This window comes from Girardinichthys multiradiatus, chromosome 4 (assembly GCF_021462225.1).
Source record: "Girardinichthys multiradiatus isolate DD_20200921_A chromosome 4, DD_fGirMul_XY1, whole genome shotgun sequence".
NCBI classification, from domain to species: Eukaryota; Metazoa; Chordata; class Actinopteri; order Cyprinodontiformes; family Goodeidae; genus Girardinichthys; species Girardinichthys multiradiatus.
In genome coordinates this window covers 3,947,179-3,968,568 of record NC_061797.1, presented here as the reverse complement: position 1 = coordinate 3,968,568, position 21,390 = coordinate 3,947,179, and the positions used below count along the sequence as shown (strand labels likewise).

Genomic DNA, 21,390 nt, shown 5'->3' with positions numbered 1-21,390 from the left:
AGTCTCCTGATTCAGTCTCCTGTGAGACTGAAACCCAGGTTTGATAAATAATTTACTGGGCTTTCATGAAGTGTCACAAATATCTGATCTGTGAAATACATAAATATTGTGTTCAATTAGTCAGTGATTATTTCTTCTTTTTACCACAGTAACCATTGTCCCTGCTCTACAAACACTGAATCTGAATTTAGGTAAATATGCAAATACCAACATTTTGTGGTTCAGGTATTAATACCATTGTTTATTTATAACATATTTTTCTAATGTTTTCAATCTATAGCTAAGATGTCCCACCTTGACCGAGTCTGCACAACTTGGGGCCACTATCACATCAAGACCTTTGATGGGCATTTCTTCCAGCTGGCCTCCACCTGTAAGCACATGTTGGTTTCACACTGTAAGGGAAGCTATGAGAGTTTCCTCATCCAGATGAGGCGAGGCCTAGTTGACAACAACCCCACCATCAGCAGCATCACCATGAAGCTGGATGGTTCTGTTGTGGAGCTCTCTAAGAGCTCAGTGATTTTCAATGGCCAGATGTGAGTATGTTCAGTTTCTTTTCATATTTGCCACAGTATGAATGACTGCTGGGATATTTGGGATTTTTTTTGTTTTTTTGTTACACTTGCATATATTTACAATCATTGCTGTAAAACTGCTTCTAATAATTAGTTGTTTATCCTGAAAACAGTTATTTATCCATAAAGTAACTGAGGCTTGGTTTGGAAGCATTTTTAACCAGAATGTTCTGCTTGCCTGGCTTTAAGAGAGCTTTATAACAGAGTTTATTCAGATGTCATAAAGTTATTTAACAGCTGATCTTTTCAGGTACTAGTTAGAATTTTAATTTAAACAAATAAAGACTTAATTTAGGCCTATAGTTCCCCCATGACATGTCATGGGGGAACTGTAATTTTGTCATGTTATAGGAATGTTTTTTCTCTCAGCAACCTCTTATTGTTTGCTTCTGTCTTATAGCCTTGCTGGTCACATATACCTTATACTAATATCTCTGATTTCCATATGAAATTACTTTTAATCATATGATCACTTTTTGCTCAGTTTGGAAGGTGAAAAAAATCTAAAATGGTGTCCAAAGATCAACCTGTTAAAACTTCAGGGTCCCTTTGAAACACAGGTAGAAAATAATGTTTATTGGGGCTCCCCTTCTCTCTGTTGCCCCTGCATGTTAGAAACCTCAGCAGGGTTCATGAAGAAACGTTGTATGCAGACACAACATAGTTTGTAGTGTTGATTATTTAAGTGGGAGCCATCAATATGGTTAGAGTTAGAGAAGCATAAACTCCATAAATAAGAAAGGAGTACAGTGTTTTTGTAACAATCTGACCACCTGCCTCACCTACAGTAGACAACAAAATTTGTCCCTAAAGAAGAAATAGTAAAGATTTAGTTTTTTCTTTTCTTTTAATTTCTTTTCTTTACTTTTCTTTTCTATTTTCTTTTAAATGATTGTTTTTAAACGGTGTGGTTTTTCAGAAGCTGTGGCCAAATTTTCAAAATGACCTGAGGTCTTCAGTCAAAGCATCTTTAAGTTAAAATTTAAGAGGAAATATAGACATTGCTGAACATATTTGTTCAAAGAGGATGCACCCGCTCACATAAGGCAGTTCATTTCTTCAGTTTCTCCGTTTTGTTTTGACTTATTTTTAAACCTATCTTTGCTCTAGGGTGTCTCTGCCGCTCGTTGCATTTGGAGTGACTATCAAAAGGACCACATCAAGTATCTTTGTTGAAGCTAATCTTGGGATTAAGGCTATTTGGAACCTGGACGACTCCTTAGATGTATGAAGCACACAAACAGACTAAACCATCAGTATGATTAGACCCATATTTAGATGCACTGAAGCTTGGTCTCCAACATGAACTTTCTAACCAAAGTTTTAAACTCTTAAAATATTTACAATAAACACAAATGTCTCAAATCTAAACACATAACCATGAGTTTCTTTATCTATCTCAGCACAAATTTGTGTTTTGGGGTATTATTTTGTTGTTGTAACACTGCTTCCTTGCAATATATTTCTATTGTTGGAAAGCCTGCTCATTTCTCTTTAAATGCTGCCAAAAATGTATTTGCTGCTTGAGCAGCAGTGTTGAGTATGTGGGTTTTGCCCATGAGAAACAACTGAATCATTACTAGTATGCCCACACGGATCCTACAAATGTTCAGTGAGGTTGAGGTAAGGCCATTCCCTCCTTTCCAGTCCCAAATTCCTGAAGTATTCTCTGATAACCTAAGCTATGTGGGAAGAGCACTGACATCTTTGAGGACACAGTTTGGTCCCCAGGAGTATAGAAATAGAATTACCTCTAAGTATGACAAGCATTGCCACAGGGTGCAATCCACATACTCAATTTTGCTACTAACCCACATATGAATTAAACAGGCTTTTCAGTGGTGTAAGATTTATTGCAAAGAAGCATGGTTACAACAAATAAAAACACAATCAAATACAAATGTTTTTAATTTGTGTTAAATTTAATTGTGTTTAATTATGTGTGACCCCCATTAGGCGTCACACATAATCTAAACAATCACCATTATCAAAATATTGAAATAAAATCTAATGACTTTATCTCTTTTTTTGTATGTTTTGTGTTGTTACAGATCGAACTGGATAACAAATATCAGAACCAGACATGTGGACTGTGTGGAAACTTTGATAGGATATCTAATGATTTAATGAAAGATGGTAATGCCAATAAGAATAACATTGCAATGAGCAATGTAGATTTCCATTTAGCTTTTACATATGCTTTTTGCGGTCAGTGATTGTATTTCAAATGTGGACCACAATAATGATAATGACTAGCTTTGGACAAACATAATCAGGGTCTGGGAGTAAGTAACTCCTTAAAACTGCCTTTGATGGAGAGGTAATACCTACTTTGGGTGGTAATATGGCTGCAATGCGACACACAAGAAAATGTTTGTTAATCCATGAAGGATTTTTCCTGCTCCAGCACATTTGTGCTATGAGAAACACTTTACTTCTACAAAAAAAATAGAAATGGATTGCCATTTGACAGAGAACTTGAATCTTTTTCTGCACATTTCTAGACCCACACAGGTTTCAAAAGGATGGATCAATGCAACTTTAAACTTTCCTTGGCTGTGGGCTGAATTTTCTGGGGAAAATGTTATCCTACACATTAGCTTTAAGCTTTTGACAGCTTTTGATGTTTTTCATCACATTTAATGTCTGTAAAATAATTTGCTTCACTGTCTCCCTGTTTCTCAAACATCAAAGGAGTATTTAGAGATAATACCTGCTCTGTTGTTCTTACAGTCAATTATTTTAAGAAATATCACCTCACTTTCTGAAAGATATAATAAAAATGATTTCTATTTGTTTTTTGCTGAATTTGTTTTCTTATTGATATAGATTTATTTTTCTTTGTGATGCCCCTTTCATACACACTAATTTTCTCTTTTGCCCCTTGCTGAATATTCTACAGCCAGACATGATTTGAGACTCTTTTATTTTTTCAAAAACATGGGGGCAAATGTATTTATCAGGCACAACTGGCTTGTGCTTGCTGTGTGATTGACTGTGCTGTTTTGTAGGGGTTGTGCTGTCTGTGGTTGACTACGCTGAAACCTACAAGATAAACGGGCCCACTGAGACCTGTGTGGAGCCTGACCTCAGCCCAGTCCTGAGCTGTGGGGATAAGGTAATGGTTCATAGAGCAAACCACCCATTCTTAATCAGATATCACTAACAAACTGTTCTTGAGCAAAACTGCCAGCAGATCAGACCCCCAACAAATAACAAAGGCAGACCTACCAAACAATATTTACAGCAACTTTGTTCCACACCAGCAGCAAACACAGGATTTCATAATTTATTGTGTATTATCTTGAGAATTAAAATTCTAATAGGGATTGAGAATCAATGTTTTTTACTATTTCATTTACATTTTTGTTACACAGCAAATTTGGGTTTTTGGAATAAACGCCCTGGATGATAAAAACAACTCAATTTTAATGTACATGCGTGACCATCTACCCGCTGAGCCACAGTCGCCCCACCCATTAACAGTCAGAAAGTGCAAAATAAATAATCTGATTTTTTTTTTATATATATTTGTTAATATAAAATATAAGACAGAAGATGTGAAGCTCTATCTTGAGTGTCCAATCTTTTCTATTATTTAAAGCAGTGATATAGTTCTAGTGTGTCCAGTTGGAAATGAACATGAGTTATCAGATATATAATTTAGTCTTGTGGCTGTTTTGACATCTAGTGGACATACAATATAAATATTAATGGGACTAATGCAGAGTATGTAAATGTTTATCAGCTTTTTGAAAACAAATCTTGATTTATTTTTCATGTGGCTTCTCCTTGGCGTCTTTATAGAGGAAGTGCTGTTCAACAAACATTAAGCTGGGAAACGGTGTTCAGACATCAGTTTCCAGGTGTTCAAGGTAGAAATGTGACACTGAAGTTAGCATCTGATTCTGAGCTTCTAATTTTGTAGTTAAATGAGCGAAACATTTAGAGAGGCCCCTTAAATTAACATGCACCCCAGCGTACCCAGAGTAAACCTATGGATCTTTTAACATTATAAAACAGGAGTGGCCATTTAGGGTTGAGACCTCTAGCGTTTTCTGTCTGTCTGATTCAGGAGAAAGTTTTATACAAACTTTAACAGCAAATCTCAGTTAGTAAATTAATCCCCATAATTGATCCAAAGCTAATGTGAATTGAAAGGGCCTAAGACTGAATTTCAATGTAATATTTTTCCCTAGCTGCTATGTGAGGAGACTTTCTCCAGTCATCCATTCAGCAGCTGCCAGAACCTTCTTGATGTTGAATCATTTACTAAAGTATGCATGGCAGACATGTGCAACTCAGAAAAATCCCCAGATGTCATCCTCTGCAAAACCATTTCTGAGTTCTCCAGACAATGCGTCCATGCAGGAGGAAGCCCCCAGCCTTGGAGGAATGAAACCTTTTGCTGTACGTTTGACACACACAATTTAAAGATTGTTATCCTGAAATCCTTTCTTTTTTTGTATACATTATTTTGTACAAGATTAGTTTCCTAGAATAGATACTGCAAACGTAAACAAATTGTTTCCTCAGACAAGCAATGCCCATACAACATGGAGTTTCTGGAATGCAGCAGCCCATGTCAGGACTCCTGCTCCAACCCACAGGCCAGTCAGACCTGTGACAGCCACTGCCATGATGGCTGCAGTTGCCCTGCAGGTATTCTCACACATATGATGCATATAATGCAGATATAAGGCAGCACACATGAAGTTATTTATTGTTCAGGCACATGCATATTTATTATCATCTATCCTCCCTTCAGGAATGGTGTATGATGACATTGGTAACACAGGATGTGTCACAGCTGATCAGTGCCCATGTCTGCATGGCAACCAAATCTATCAGTCAGGACAGTCCTATTCATTCAACTGTAGATCCTGGTAAGCTGGGAACACATGCCACTTTATTAGGCCCATAATGGAAAGAAATACAATCATAATGTTTAAAATCTGGGTTAGACAGAGCGTTCTATATATGATTTACTGTACCTGTGTACAGGACAACAAATAGTGACAAAGACTCCATATTTTGGGTGAATAGTTATCTTGAAGTGCATTTCATGAACTGTAATGTTAATGCTTATAAGGTTGGTTAAAATGTATGCAGCTGTTATAGATTTAAATTAAAATCTAATCATGGATAAAAATTCATTTCTCCTTTTGATTGTTTTCAATCCAATTCACCCTGCTAGCTGCACACCAGGTGCATTAGGGTGCAATGAGGCAATGAACCACAACTAAATGAATGCTATTTTGTACAGTAATACCTATCAAGTGAATTAACAACATTTTCTGTGTGTGTGTGTGTGTGTGTGTTAATGACAGTGTTTGTGAGAGAGGCCACTGGATGTGTACTGAGGAAAACTGCTCAGTAACGTGTTCGGTGGAGGGGGGAGCTCACGTTACCACCTTTGATGGAAAAATCTACACTTTCCATGGAGATTGCTCTTATGTTCTGGCAAAAGTAAAGAGTTTTATACCCATGCATACATACATACATACATACATACATACATACATACATACATACATACATACATACATACATACATACATACATACATACATACCTACCAGTGTTTAGATTTATTTTATAATGAACGCATTTAATGCTTAATGAACAGTGATGTGGGCATGAGCCGGTGCGAAATTATTTTTACTTTAAAAGAAAAATAGTAAAAATTATTTTAAAAATGTAAGCATATGCCACAATGATTTAAAACAAGAAACAGGATTTAAAGTTTTTTATTTAAAATAACTTGCTAACCGCCATGTGTAGTGGCAACTGTAGTCTTAAAACTTAATATGAATACTGCTTTATTTCCCACACATTGACCAAAAATGCCTTCGCCTAATTGGTATTTGCTGTAACTAAAAGAAAAGACATAATAGCATTTTTTCAGCCAGCTAAGCTGCAGTGCACAGCAGCAGTTGTGAGAGGGGCAGTGTTTATGTTACTTAAGGCTGGAGAAACTTTGGAAACAGTAACATTTTTAAACTTAAGTATATCTTGATACTGCTAATCAGCCCATGAATACACTAATATGGGTTTGTTCTAACTGGAACTGGTATTTGTGTTGACTTGTTTTGTTTCAATGTGTGTTGCAGCAGAGTGATGGCTCTTTGTACACTGTGTTGGTGGACGTCTTCAAATGTGGTCTGACAGAGAGCAGGACTTGTCTCAGAGCTGTTACTCTGGCCCTGGACAGCAATGCCGTGGTAAGCCTCAGGCACATAAACCCACCAAGTTGTATTGCTGTCTTTTGTTATTGGCACAGTGTCAAAGACAAGTCGGATTGCCCGTGTCACATCTAAACCACAAAAATCTCTTCAAATCTGGGTCAGACAATTAAGTCAAGTTCTAACATCGTCACTTTAAAAAATCAAAAATATATAAATACTGAGACCACAGATTTTTTAAGCTAAACGTAGATCTGGAGCAACACCCAAAATATTTTTTAAATTAAATTAGGCTGTTCCCCAACCTTGCTAAACTCTGTCAAAATATTAGATGTACCAGAAAAAACGGATCCAAAGACAGAATCTCTCCTGAGAGGAGTACATCCAGTAATATAAAAATTGTTTTACTGATGGTTCTCTTGATTAAAACTGACTTTTTATTAATGTAGTACTCCAGTTTTGAAAGCAAATACATATTTATTGTTTTATTCAAAATACTAATGAATTCATGTTTAACATAATCTAAAATGTGTCTTTCCACAAAATACCAGGTCATCAAAATCCTGTCATCTGGGCAAGTCTTTGTCAACAACATTCTTTCTCAGCTACCATTGTTTACATGTAAGTGGATTTTAATATTACTGGCCAATCAACACACACACAATGTCCACACACCCATCTCATACAAGGGAGTTTTCCTCTCCACTGTCTCTACAAGCTCACCCAGGAGGAGTGAATACCACTGAGACATAAGAATGATTGATTTTTAACAGCAAACCAACCAGCAAACCACATCCTGTTTGTGCTTATCACCACAACATGGTGGACATTTAGATTAAATGAAACTTGTTGGACATTTGCTTTCATGCTGACAGTTCACAAAATGTTGTGTTCTGACCACTGCAGCTGAGCTGAGCGTCTTTTGGCCATCCTCTTTTTATGTCGTAATCAGCACCAAAGTAGGAATTCAAGTGATGGTCCAGCTGTCTCCTGTGATGCAAGTGTTTGTTTCAGCTGATGTGTCACTTAAAGGAGCCACCTCAGGTACATCTCCATGTTAATGGATCTTATCTCAAAGCATAACTGGTACCTTTAGGTTTAACTGGTTCTAAACATGCATCTGTCAGGTTGCTGACACTTATTGCCATCAAATGCTACTTTCTGTCATACAATGCTCCACAGGATTATGTGGGAACTTTAACAACATAATGACTGATGACTTCTGGGTAAGCAGTGGACTTGTGGAGGGAACTGCCGCAGTATTTGTCAACTCTTGGAAAACTAGAGTCAGCTGTCCTGACATTGTGCCAAGCTTTGGTCATCCTTGCAGTCAGGACATCAGCAGAGGTACAGAAAATCTCCTGCACAAAATGTGCCATCACATCATATATGACACAACAAATGTAACCTTGTCAAATCATTTTCACATTGAGTAGATGGTACCATCAGTGGCTGTTTTTAATTTAGGTCTCAAGAGCAGTTGCCCTGGGGTAGCAGAAAATCCAGATGAAATGTATAACTTTTCTGTCAGTTATGGCCTTAACAAGCTCTTTGTTTTCATGCATGTGCAGCCAATGGGGGGTTGGCGCCCCCGTGTGTTTAGTCATCCCCCTGCTTATTACTGTGAATTACATGCTTTGTGCACTGCCCCAGAATCTCAGAAAATTTAACACATTTGCTACTGGTTACTAATCATGGTATTTCTTTAATGATGACTTACTTCATATGTTTGTCTGTTTCAGAGAACTATGCACAGTACTGGTGTTCCAAACTGACTGATCCCCTGGGAGTGTTCGCTCCTTGCCACTCTGTTGTCAGCCCCAGCTCATACAAAGATGTAGGTCTGCAAACATGAGCCATTGACCTCCTATAAAACTTTTTAACTGTTATAGATTTATCCATATCTGCTATGTGTTTTAACAGAACTGCATGTATGACAGCTGCAACTGTGAAAAAAGTGAGGACTGTATGTGTGCTGCAGTCTCCTCATATGTCTACGCCTGCTCAGCAGCAGGAGTCCACATCAGTGGCTGGAGGGAAACCATCTGCGGTGAGCAAAACATCAAAGAACATTGTTTTACTTTTCAGAAACAAAACCTTGGAGTGTTTGACAGCCCCTTTCCATTTTTATTCAACAGGAAAATTTAGCAAATCATGTCTGGCAGATGCAGTTTATGAGTACAACATGACCTCTTGTGGTCGTACATGCCGTTCCCTCAGCCAAGCTGATTACTCCTGCCAGGTCAACTTGGCCACTGTGGATGGCTGTGGCTGTGCTGAGGGAACCTACATGAATGAAGATGGACAGTGTGTCTCCAGTGCAAGCTGTCCCTGCTATGATAAGGACACCTTTATTCCTGCTGGACAGGTTATCATTAAAGACGGAATAACATGGTAATGACTCATAGATGCTCATTGGGGATTTTCAAGGTTATGTGAATTTATCAGATTACCGTTTTATAAGAACATTTGTTTAAAAGGGGAATCATAACCAAATCTGTCAATGTCTGAACTAAAAATGTCTGCAATAAAACAGTCACATCAGAAAACATGCCCTGCTAAAGGTGATGATTAACTGTTTTATCTAGCTATATAGTGTTGAGAGGGGAGGATGCACAGTGGCTCCAGCTGCAAAATGTGATGAAAACCTATATTCTTCTCCACAGAGATGCTTTGGTTGCCCAGAGTGGTTTATTCACATATTCTGTAATTATTTATTTGCCTTATTGTGGTCCCTTGAAAACTTATCTCCTGTCTCAAGATTTCTTTCTAAATTGTGTTGCTTTTCCTTACTCTCTGTCAGATTTATTTAGTAGAATTTGTTGTAGTCTTGTCTGGAAGATATAGATGATGGAATGTTTTCCTTTAGATGTAGGACATCAAACAGCAGCTGGAAGAAGAAAAACCTGCCTACAACTGAAGTTGTTGTAACCAGTTGGTCAATATTGTCTCCTATCCAACCTGTAGTCAGTCTTCTGGTAACCAACTGGTCAATGGGCGACAGTAGTCTCCACTGCTTCTATTACTTCTTGAAACTAATAGAGTATTTGGAGAGCTAAATATTAGGGTGATGTCCAGGTGGCATTTCAACCTCGATAACATGGACTGTTTCAAAAATACTTCTAGACTACATGGATGTTAGCAAACATGTTCCATCACAGCGTGTCACCATGGAGAGTAGGGCAAAAACAGGGAATTGAATGCCGTCAGCTTCTCCGATACTGACCATTCAAAAATGAACTTGACCAGCACTCCGAGCTGTTACTGGGGATCAGATGAGTTGATTGAGCACCATCACAAATATAATAATTATTTATTCTGTTTGTCTTGCCATAACAGCATCTGCAGACATGGAGCCCTTAGTTGCCCGGGAGGAACCAGACTACAAAGTAGGGTTCTTCACATTAATTGGCAATTTATATATAGGAGGAAAGTAATGTGACATTGAACTGCTCCAGTAAATAGTAAAATATTACTTTGTCTAACTGAGGATGTTTTAGTCCATAATCTCTAGTTTTAACATAATCTTCACTCAATTTAAATCTTACAGCTTCCACATCATGTGTTGCCCCCATGACTTATTTTGATTGCTCCACTGCTCAACCTGGGACTACTGGGGCTGAGTGTCAGAGGAGCTGCAGCACGGTGGATATACCATGTGTAAGCAGAGCAAATTATGTCAGTATTCTGATTTAAATTCCCAAGCATTATTTAGCCTAACATCTCACTTCACTCTGGCCGGTGACAGATCAGTACAGGCTGTACACCTGGCTGCGTGTGCCCAGATGGCCTGTTATCAGATGGAGCAGGTGGCTGCATCAATGAGAGGAGCTGTCCATGTGTTCACAATGGACAAGTCTACCAACCAGGACAGACTTTGACCGTGGACTGTAACACCTGGTATGCATGAGGCATACATGACTGTGGTGCTGTCATTCAAACTGAAAAACTGTAGCACAAATGTTAATCTTTATTCCTAATTCTCTGCCATCACAATTTAGCCATTATCCAACTCTACCATCAGACTTATCACATATTTGTATATTTCTTTAATTTAATTTTGATGTTTATGTGTGGTTTGTGTGTCACCACAGCTCATGTAGTGGAAGAAAGTTCACCTGTACCAACAATGAGTGCAGTGCAGTTTGTGGGATCTATGGAGATGGTCATTACATTACGTTTGATGATAAAAGATTTGACTTCAGTGGAGAATGTGAATACACACTCCTCCAGGTAAAGAGTCTGTTGGACAAATGAATATAGTTTACTTTTGAGAATTTAACGATTTTAAATGTGGTGTCCTTTTCAGCAAACCTGTAACTAATACGCATACCCCAATAAACAATAAATGTTCTTGTACAGTCACTTGTTGGGAGTTGAAACCAATGTTTCTCTTGAAGTGAAAGTAAATACTAGACTTAACAATATCAGAAACCATTAATTGCATCAGTGATTGAGTATTTCTTTGAAAACCATAAGAGGTGTACCTTTAGAGAGAATATGTTGTAATTGCATCAATTTTGTCATCTTACTCAGGATTATTGCAGCCCTGGTCAGGGAAATGGGAGCTTCAGTATTATCACTGAGAATGTTCCATGTGGAACCACAGGAACTACCTGCTCCAAGACCATCAAGATCTTTCTGGAGGTAAACACACCAAACTTATACTGTCTACACATGTCTACCCAACTGCTGGGCATGGAGTAGGTTAGGTAACTATGAGATTCAGACAGTATAATAACCTTTAGCAAAAAGACTATGACCTCTGAATATTGTAACAAAAATAAAATAATATTACTTATACCTAACTCAATTAAAAAAATCATGCTGGGTATCCACACTAATATAGAGCAGGTAATGTACTCATACTCATACTCATACTCGTACTCGTACTCGTCTTCTTCCGCTGTATCCGGGATTGAGTTGCGGGGGCAACAGACACAGTTGAGACGTCCAGACTTCCCTCTCCATAGACACCTCCTCCAGCTCCTGCGGGGGGAGCCCAAGGAGTTCCCAAGCCAGCCAAAAGACATATTCCCTTTAGCGTGTCCCGGGCCGTCCCCTGGGTTTCCTTGCGGTGTGACGTGCCTGGAACACTTTCCAGAGGAGGTGTCCAAGAGACATCCAATACAGATGCTTGAGCCACCTCAACTGACTCCTCTCAATGTGGAGGAGCAGTGGCTCTACCTTTTGGATGGCCATGCTCCTCACCCTATCTCTAAGGGAATGCTCGGCCACCCTGTGGAGGAAGCTTATTTCAGCCGCTTGTATCTGGGATCTCGTTCTTTCAGTCATGACCCAAAGTTCATGCCCATAGGTGAGGGTAGGAACGTAGACTAACCGGTAAATCGAGAGCTTCACTTTTCGGCTCAGCTCTCTCTTCACCACAACGGATCGGCACAGCTTCCTCATCACTGAGGCAGCCGAGAACCATGGTCTTGGACTTGAAGCCAGCTGCTTCACACTCGGCTGCGAACTGCCCCAGTGCATGCTGTAGGTCTTGGCTAGAGGGCTCCAGCAGGATCACGTCATCTTCAAAAAGAAGAGACAAATCCACTGGTCCCCAAACCAGACTTCCTCTAACCCTTGGCTGTGTCTAGAAATACTGTCCATGAAAACTATGAACAAGACTGGTGACAAAGGGCAGTCCTGCCAGAACAGTTTTTTTTTTTGTTCGCATTGCCAGTTATGTGAACCAAACTCCTGCTCCGCTTGTACAGAGACCGGATAGCGCCTTATAGGGCCCCTGACTCCGTACTCCTGGAATGTCCCCCACAGGGCACCACAAGGGACACAGTCAAATGGCTTCTCCAGGTCCACAAAACACATTTGGACAGGGGCAAACTCCCATGAAGCCTCGAACATCCTGTAGAGGATGCAGAGATGGTTTAGTGTTCCACGGCCGGGATGAAAACCCCACTGCTCATCCTGAAGCTGAGGTCCGACTATCAGCTGTCCATGGTTATGCCTCCCCAGATCAACACTGACCCACCACCAAACCGATCATGCATTATTGCAGGCAGCAAAATGTTTACCGTAGCATCTCCAGACTCTTCCACATCTATCACACGAGCTCAGAGAAAACTTGCTCTCATCTGTAAAAAGAACGGGGCACCAGTGACGAACCTGGCTATTCCAGTGTTCTCTGGCAAATACTAGTTGAGCTCCACTGTGCTAGGCAGTGAGGACTAGGCCTAGGAGAGAACATCTGGCCCTTAGGCCACCCTCAGTCTGTTTCCAATGGTTTGGTCAGAGACATTCATACCAGTGGCCGGCTGTAGGGCCACTTTAAGTTGTTGTAAGGCTCTAGCAGTACTCAATCTGTTCCTCTTTGCACAAAGGAGCAGATACTGTTCCTGCTAAAGGATTAACAAATTTTGACAGCCCTGTCCTGCTCTCCTAGAGTAACTGCCTGTCTCCTGGAAAATCCCCCCATCAAACATTCGGACAATGAAATGTATTAATGTGCCCTTGTGTAGTTGGACTACCTGTGCAACCTCTGTTGGGTCCAGATATCGCCTCATGCTACCATTAATGACACTGACTGTGGTCAAATGCAAAACTACAGAATAGCAGTCAAAAAAGGGGGACAGAAAAAATGTCTGTGCTTTTCACATTCAAAACCATTCTTGTTTTTGGGGTTGGCTCATTGTTACCCCTTTAGTGCACCTGTTGTTAATTTCATTAACACCAAAACACCTGATACTAATTAACAACCTATACTACTGAACTGACCAGATCAATATTCCAGGAGTTTAAATTACTTGATATTGTTCTCTGATTAAAAGGTAGCGAAAATGTCACAAATAGGCATGTGACACTTTCTGCTACGTATATATGTAATTCTAAAAACCTGTGTTTTCAGAAAGTATTAAAATAAAATGTTAGAGTAATATAAAGCATCCCATTTTGTTAAGTGGTTGTCTTCCAAAAAGAAATCTTGGTGGTTCCACACACCAGAGATGTCACAACTCAAAGTAACTTGGGCAAGACAAATAAAAAGGGCTGCTTAGATTTAATGAGTGCATATTGATATTTGTGAAATGAGAAGCACATAAGATCATTTTTTGAACCTGATATAAATTAAGCTAAAACTTGATTTGAATTAAATGAGATGTTTTCATAACAACAAAGCATACAGTAATTTCGGGGTGTTATACATTTTGTTGATGATGCATATCATTTTCAAGAAGTGTTCAGATGCACATCTGATAAAAATCAGTATACTCAAACTTTCCCAAAAGTTTGAATAAAATATGTATATAGGGCAACAAAACAAAAATAGGTTAAAAGGTGACATATAGTAAGTGCGATATATTTACCATGTTTTAGAATAGAATAGAATAGAATAGAAAGTTATTGTCTCACAGTGAGGACATTCAGGTGTATCAGCAGCAAAGCGAAAGGCAAATGAAAGCATGCAGATACACACAGACTATAAAAAAAACAATAAATAAGAATTCACTGTACAGTAACGAAAAAAAACATAAGAAGAACTACTGTACAATTATTAAAACTGGCATTTTTAGATTAAATGAAATGTGCAACTGAGTAGGTGATTTTGAAAATGTACAAAATGTGCATGCATCAGTGTGCGTTAAAAAGGACAATGGACTACAAAAAAATTGAAAAAAACTATGCAAATAACAGCAGGGATATAAACACTTAATGAGGAGGAAGGATCTGTGATAAATCCTAGGATAGACCTGGTCTTCCTAATGAGCTTATTTAACTCTGTTTTTGTTTGTTTTTTAACCCTGATGTGTACAGGATAATGAATTTCATCTTAAAGATGACAGTTTCCAGGTGATAAGAGGAAACATCAAGGTGCTCCCTGCTTTGGTACAAAAAATTGGTAATTACCTGGTGGTGACTGTCCAATCAGGGCTTGTAGTCATGTGGGACCAGAAGACTACCCTTTTCATTTCTCTCAGCCCACAGTTCCAGGTAAAAAAAAAAAAATCAATTGTATATGTTGTACATTTTAACTGAGTTTTAACTTGGTTCTTTAGGTTTTATTTCGGTTCACCTCAGACTGGCCTAATTTTAGGACACGCTATTAGGATACTTACAGACACATAAGTGCACCCAGTTCACTTAAGATTATTCCATTAATCAATGGCCAACTTTGATCATTGCTGAATATTTTTATTAAGTTCGTAGTGGGCAGAAATTTGTCTTAAATTTGTGATTGCTCTTTTTTACTCCCTGCTAGGGTCAAGTGTGTGGTCTTTGTGGGAACTACGATGGCAACAGTAAAAATGATTTCACCACACGTTCTCAAGAGGCGGTGACAGATGTTTTAGAGTTTGGGAACAGCTGGAAAGTGTCACCTAGCTGCTCTAATGCCCAGCTCCTCAGTGATCCCTGTGCCTTTAATCGCTACCGAGCAGCCTGGTCTCAGAAACAGTGCAGCATCATAACCAGCTCCACCTTCCAGAGCTGTCATTCAAATGTAACTTACACACATCCACACCTAAATAGATCCACATGGACATAAATAAAATCTTTAAATGCTACAATTCTTGGGAGATTACATGTTTTTTTCATCTCTCCATCTTTATCAATACAACCACACATTGCCTCTTTCCTAGTCTGATCATCCAGCTACTGTTTATTTATCTATTTAAAAGATCATTACAAACTTTATATTAGAATGTTTTACATGTGGACTAACTTGATAGGAAAGTAGTTGTAGTGTTTCTGCAGGATTTTTTATTATATGACCTATAATGAACTATAAATATATGTAATAGTAGAGCACCTTCTACAGCTTACATGAGTGTAATCAGAATGAGAACTACAACATTTTTGATGTAATTTCTTTGTGTCTAAGGTTGATCCTGGCCCTTACTATGATTCTTGCGTGAGAGACTCCTGTGCTTGTGACACCGGTGGTGACTGTGAGTGTCTCTGCACTGCTGTGGCCGCCTATGCCAAAGCTTGTAACACAGCTGGGGCCTGCATCAGCTGGAGAACTCCGAAGATGTGTCGTAAGTTTTGCCATCACAATGTTGGGGCAGTTTTAGATGCTATCCCAAAATCAAAAGTTGGATTTTAATTCATTTAGGTTGGTTTTATTTTTACAAAGCACTAGTTTAATACATCAGTAATCTCGAAACACTTGAAAAATACAAAAAATAGGAAACACATGTAAATCAACTTAAATGCATAAACATTCAATCTAACTGAATTTTCTTTTTTCCGATTTTTTTCCTATTCAAAATGCACATATTTATATTATGGCAGTTTGAATGAAATAAGCCATTACTCAGGGTAACATGTAGTGTCCCGGTATATTATGCAAAACTGAATTTTCAAACAATGCCCAAACTGTGCTTATTTTCTCTCCGTTAGCTATTTTCTGTGACTACTATAACTCACCTGGTGGCTGTGAATGGCATTACAAGCCTTGTGGAGCTGACTGCATGAAGACATGTAGGAATCCATCAGGAAACTGTTCCAAACTCATCAGCAATATGGAAGGTATACATTTTTTTCAGCATGTTAAATGAATGACATGTAATTTTGCTTCATAAATTTTACTATACAGGTGTTTTAAATGATCACTTACATGATATTTCTTCCCACCAGAAAAGTAGATGTTTAATTAGTTATGTTTTATTAAGCTTATAGATTTCATAAGTTCATGTGTCCAAGCTGCTAGTGGGGCTGAGCATAAAAAAAAACCCAACTGTAGGACATTTCTGCACCTTTTTACTCATAATGGTTCTACGAAGAATTTTCTCACTCCACATTTCCTACTGCCACTACCACCCTCCTACCTCTCCAACTCTTATTGGACTTACACCACTTGTGTGTTTTGAAACTGCCAACATGCCTGTCAATCTTAACCAAGTTATTTATGTTGGTGACATTAGCTGGCCTAGAATCTTCACTATAAGATGGCTGTCTTTTTTCCCAGGACAACAAATTATGTCTCTGAAATTCTAGCAAAATGGTTTTGATTGTGTAAATGTGGATTAGCGGGCATTTAAGGAACAGCTACATTATTAGATTATCCACAGGATGCATATAAACAATGTTTATATCTTTGACTTTATCAACTGTTTCTCCAAGGTGTTGTAATGGTCAAAGATAATGCTGTCATGGCAAAGAGAAAACACATCTATTTTATATTCTATGATTATTTATCAGGACATTATAAAAAAGATATAGATCTAAGATCATGTGTACAAAGCATAAAATAGATTCCACACCATCACTATTTACTAGACAATAACAATGTTAAAATGGAAAGCTTATGTAGCTTACATAATAGTGAAGCAATGAAACAAATGTTCAAAGGATGTAAAAAAGATACACTAAGAAAAGTTGGGTGATTGGTAACAACATGATCTTCATACCACAGCCTGATTTTCTTACAACAAAATAAATCTACATGGTGCGTAATAATCAAATCATTAAGCATCAGAATCTTAAATGCCACAGAGCTAATATTTTGTAAAACCTAATTTTGTTTTCAACAAAACATTAGTCATTGTTTTTTTTCTTACTATGAATAGTGCACAGAAACATTATGAGGGAAAATTCAAATCCTCACTTTCCCCCTTTAGTGTAATTTCATTCTCCATTAATTAGCATGTTATTCTTGTATCACATAGGCTGTTATCCACAGTGTCCTCAAACCAGGCCATTCTTTGATGAAGACACAATGAAATGTGTTGCCTGGGACCAGTGTGGATGCTACGATGACAGAGGCACCCATTACAGCATAGATGATAAGGTTCCATCCAACAACTGTTATACTTGGTACGTCTCTCATAGGATTCTTCATCTTGTCATCTTATCATCTTAACTTTAAAACACTGATAACCTGGTTATGATGTGTCTATTATTGAACACATACATGCATTTTCATAACATATATGCTTGCATGTCGCAGTATTGTGTGTTTGTTCTTTGTTTTGAGCTAAGTTCCATTTGGAGCCTAGTGCACTTTTTGTGTTTCTACTTAGACGTGATCTAGAACACTGTTTCTTAAAATGTCTCCTCCACTGAATCTTACATTTGTTGATTGGGGTTGTTTTTTTGTTCATATGATGGCAAAGGTTAATGTGAAACTGGTTTTTATTGTGTTAATGAATAATATTTAGGCAAAAACTCTTTTTTTCGTGTATATACTAGATTTTATGATAACAATCAATGGAATTAACACAGTGCTCTAATTTTTAAAGCTCCTGTACATTATCTGGGATCAAATGTAGCTACAGTGTTAATTGTGAGTATATATCATCTTTTAAAGTAACTAGCATACATACTGAATGTTTACATTAGAAGGGGTATTTTGTTTTAATAAACAATGTAATGTGTTTAACCTGCAGCTTGCACTTGCACAATTAATGGAAAAATGTACAACTATGGTGACACCATCTACAATACTTCGGATGGTCTGGGAAACTGCATTACAGCTGAGTGCGCGGCCAATGAAACAATATCAAGAAACATGTATCTGTGCATGAGTAGCACAACTGTTGGGCCTACCACGACTCCATTTACATTTAGCACAGCTTTGAGACAAACAACAGGTACTTGACAATGGTATGGTATTGTTTTAAATTGATAGCTTGGCCTCAAATGTGTAATTATGTATATTGATCTTTCTTTAAGCTGTTAGACCTACATCACCATTTAACATCACATCAACAACAAAAGCAACAACAACTAAACCAACAGAGGAAACAACAAATCAACGAACATACACCACTGTAGAAATGGCTGAAAGCAAAACAACAGAAGGAACAACCAAAAGAGACACAACTGAATTTGTTGAAACTACATCCTCAACAACAACAACTGTAAACCTTGAATCAACACAACCCCCAAAAGTTGGCACAACAGGCCCAGTGACTGGCTCCATAACAGAAGTTGTTGAAACCACAACTGCAGTCCCAGGAATCATGTCAACAAGCCAGGAAACAACACTTTTCACATCCAAACCTTCTATTGTTACCAAAACCACAACAACACCTTCTAGAACCACTGGGGGATTTACAACAAAAGCTTCTGAAATTACAACATCCGAAGGTCTAGCAACGAATGTAGGTACAAGAAAGCCTATTGAAGCAACCACTGGCCAGTTAACATTCTCCACCACAGCAGTTCGTGAAACCACGACTTCAGTGCCCGAGGCCACAACAAAGAGCAGCGAAAGTACAGTAGTATCATCAAAGCCCTCTCTTTATACAAGAACTACAGCAGGCCCTTTCACCACCTCTCAGAGAGCTACAACTGAATTTGTTGAAACTACTTTCTCAGAAACAACTGTAAACATTGGTTCAACAAAACCCCCAAAAGTTGGCACAACAGGCCCAGTGACTGGCTCCATAACAGAAGTTGTTGAAACCACAACTGCAGTCCCAGGAATCATGTCAACAAGCCAGGAAACAACACTTTTCACATCCAAACCTTCTATTGTTACCAAAACCACAACAACACCTTCTAGAACCACTGGGGGATTTACAACAAAAGCTTCTGAAATTACAACATCCGAAAGTCTAGCAACAAATGTAGGTACAAGAAAGCCTGTTGAAGCAACCACTGGCCAGTTAACATTCTCCACCACGGCAGTTCTTGAAATCACGACTTCAGTGCCCGAGGCCACAACAAAGACCAGCGAAAGTACAGTAGTATCATCAAAGCCCTCTCTTTATACAAGAACTACAGCAGGCCCTTTCAACACCTCTCAGAGAGCTACAACTGAATTTGTTGAAACTACTTTCTCAGAAACAACAACTGTAAACATTGGTTCAACAAAACCCCCAAAGGTTGGCACAACAGGCCCAGTGACTGGCTCCATAACAGAAGTTGTTGAAACCACAACTGCAGTCCCAGGAATCATGTCAACAAGCCAGGAAACAACACTTTTCACATCCAAACCTTCTATTGTTACCAAAACCACAACAACACCTTCTAGAACCACTGGGGGATTTACAACAAAAGCTTCTGGAATTACAACATCCGAAGGTCTAGCAACGAATGTAGGTACAAGAAAGCCTGTTGAAGCAACCACTGGCCAGTTAACATTCTCCACCACGGCAGTTCTTGAAATCACGACTTCAGTGCCCGAGGCCACAACAAAGACCAGCGAAAGTACAGTAGTATCATCAAAGCCCTCTCTTTATACAAGAACTACAGCAGGCCCTTTCAACACCTCTCAGAGAGCTACAACTGAATTTGTTGAAACTACTTTCTCAGAAACAACAACTGTAAACATTGGTTCAACAAAACCCCCAAAGGTTGGCACAACAGGCCCAGTGACTAGCTCCATAACAGAAGTTGTTGAAACCACAACTGCAGTCCCAGGAATCATGTCAACAAGCCAGGAAACAACACTTTTCACATCCAAACCTTCTATTGTTACCAAAACCACAACAACACCTTCTAGAACCACTGGGGGATTTACAACAAAAGCTTCTGGAATTACAACATCCGAAGGTCTAGCAACGAATGTAGGTACAAGAAAGCCTGTTGAAGCAACCACTGGCCAGTTAACATTCTCCACCACGGCAGTTCTTGAAATCACGACTTCAGTGCCCGAGGCCACAACAAAGAGCAGCGAAAGTACAGTAGTATCATCAAAGCCCTCTCTTTATACAAGAACTACAGCAGGCCCTTTCACCACCTCTCAGAGAGCTAAAACTGAATTTGTTGAAACTACTTTCTCAGAAACAACAACTGTAAACATCGGTTCAACAAAACCCCCAAAAGTTGGCACAACAGGCCCAGTGACTGGCTCCATAACAGAAGTTGTTGAAACCACAACTGCAGTCCCAGGAATCATGTCAACGAGCCAGGAAACAACCCTTTTCACATCCAAACCTTCTATTGTTACCAAAACCACAACAACACCTTCTAGAACCACTGGGGGATTTACAACAAAAGCTTCTGAAATTACAACATCCGAAGGTCTAGCAACAAATGTCGGTACAAGAAAGCCTGTTGAAGCAACCACTGGCCAGTTAACATTCTCCACCACGGCAGTTCTTGAAATCACTACTTCAGTGCCCGAGGCCACAACAAAGACCAGCGAAAGTACAGTAGTATCATCAAAGCCATCTCTTCATACAAGAACTACAGCAGGCCCTTTCACCACCTCTCAGAGAGCTACAACTGAATTTGTTGAAACCACTTTCTCAGAAACAACAACTGTAAACATCGGTTCAACAAAACCCCCAAAAGTCGGCACAACAGGCCCAGTGACTGGCTCCATAACAGAAGTTGTTGAAACCACAACTGCAGTCCCAGGAATCATGTCAACAAGCCAGGAAACAACACTTTTCACATCCAAACCTTCTATTGTTACCAAAACCACAACAACACCTTCTAGAACCACTGGGGGATTTACAACAAAAGCTTCTGAAATTACAACATCCAAAGGTCTAGCAACGAATGTAGGTACAAGAAAGCCTGTTGAAGCAACCACTGGCCAGTTAACATTCTCCACCACGGCAGTTCTTGAAATCACGACTTCAGTGCCCGAGGCCACAACAAAGACCAGCGAAAGTACAGTAGTATCATCAAAGCCCTCTCTTTATACAAGAACTACAGCAGTCCCTTTCACCACCTCTCAGAGAGCTACAACTGAATTTGTTGAAACTACTTTC

General features: G+C 38.9%; 1 protein-coding gene across 1 annotated transcript; it reads left to right on the top strand.

Annotated features, from left to right (window-relative positions):
• The first annotated feature begins 285 nt into the window (after nucleotides 1–285).
• On the top strand, nucleotides 286–20,900 carry LOC124867116 (mucin-5B-like). The gene is made up of 20 exons (XM_047363384.1): nucleotides 286–539; nucleotides 5,909–6,047; nucleotides 6,692–6,802; nucleotides 7,315–7,384; nucleotides 7,670–7,807; nucleotides 7,946–8,110; nucleotides 8,506–8,600; nucleotides 8,687–8,813; nucleotides 8,902–9,157; nucleotides 9,731–9,741; nucleotides 10,314–10,423; nucleotides 10,512–10,663; nucleotides 10,858–10,996; nucleotides 11,300–11,410; nucleotides 14,534–14,710; nucleotides 14,979–15,218; nucleotides 15,600–15,756; nucleotides 16,121–16,249; nucleotides 17,389–17,536; nucleotides 20,789–20,900. The coding sequence occupies exons 1-20, from the start codon at nucleotides 286–288 to the stop codon at nucleotides 20,898–20,900; spliced, it is 2,841 nt and encodes a 946-aa protein (XP_047219340.1).
• Nucleotides 20,901–21,390: the final 490 nt, after the last annotated feature.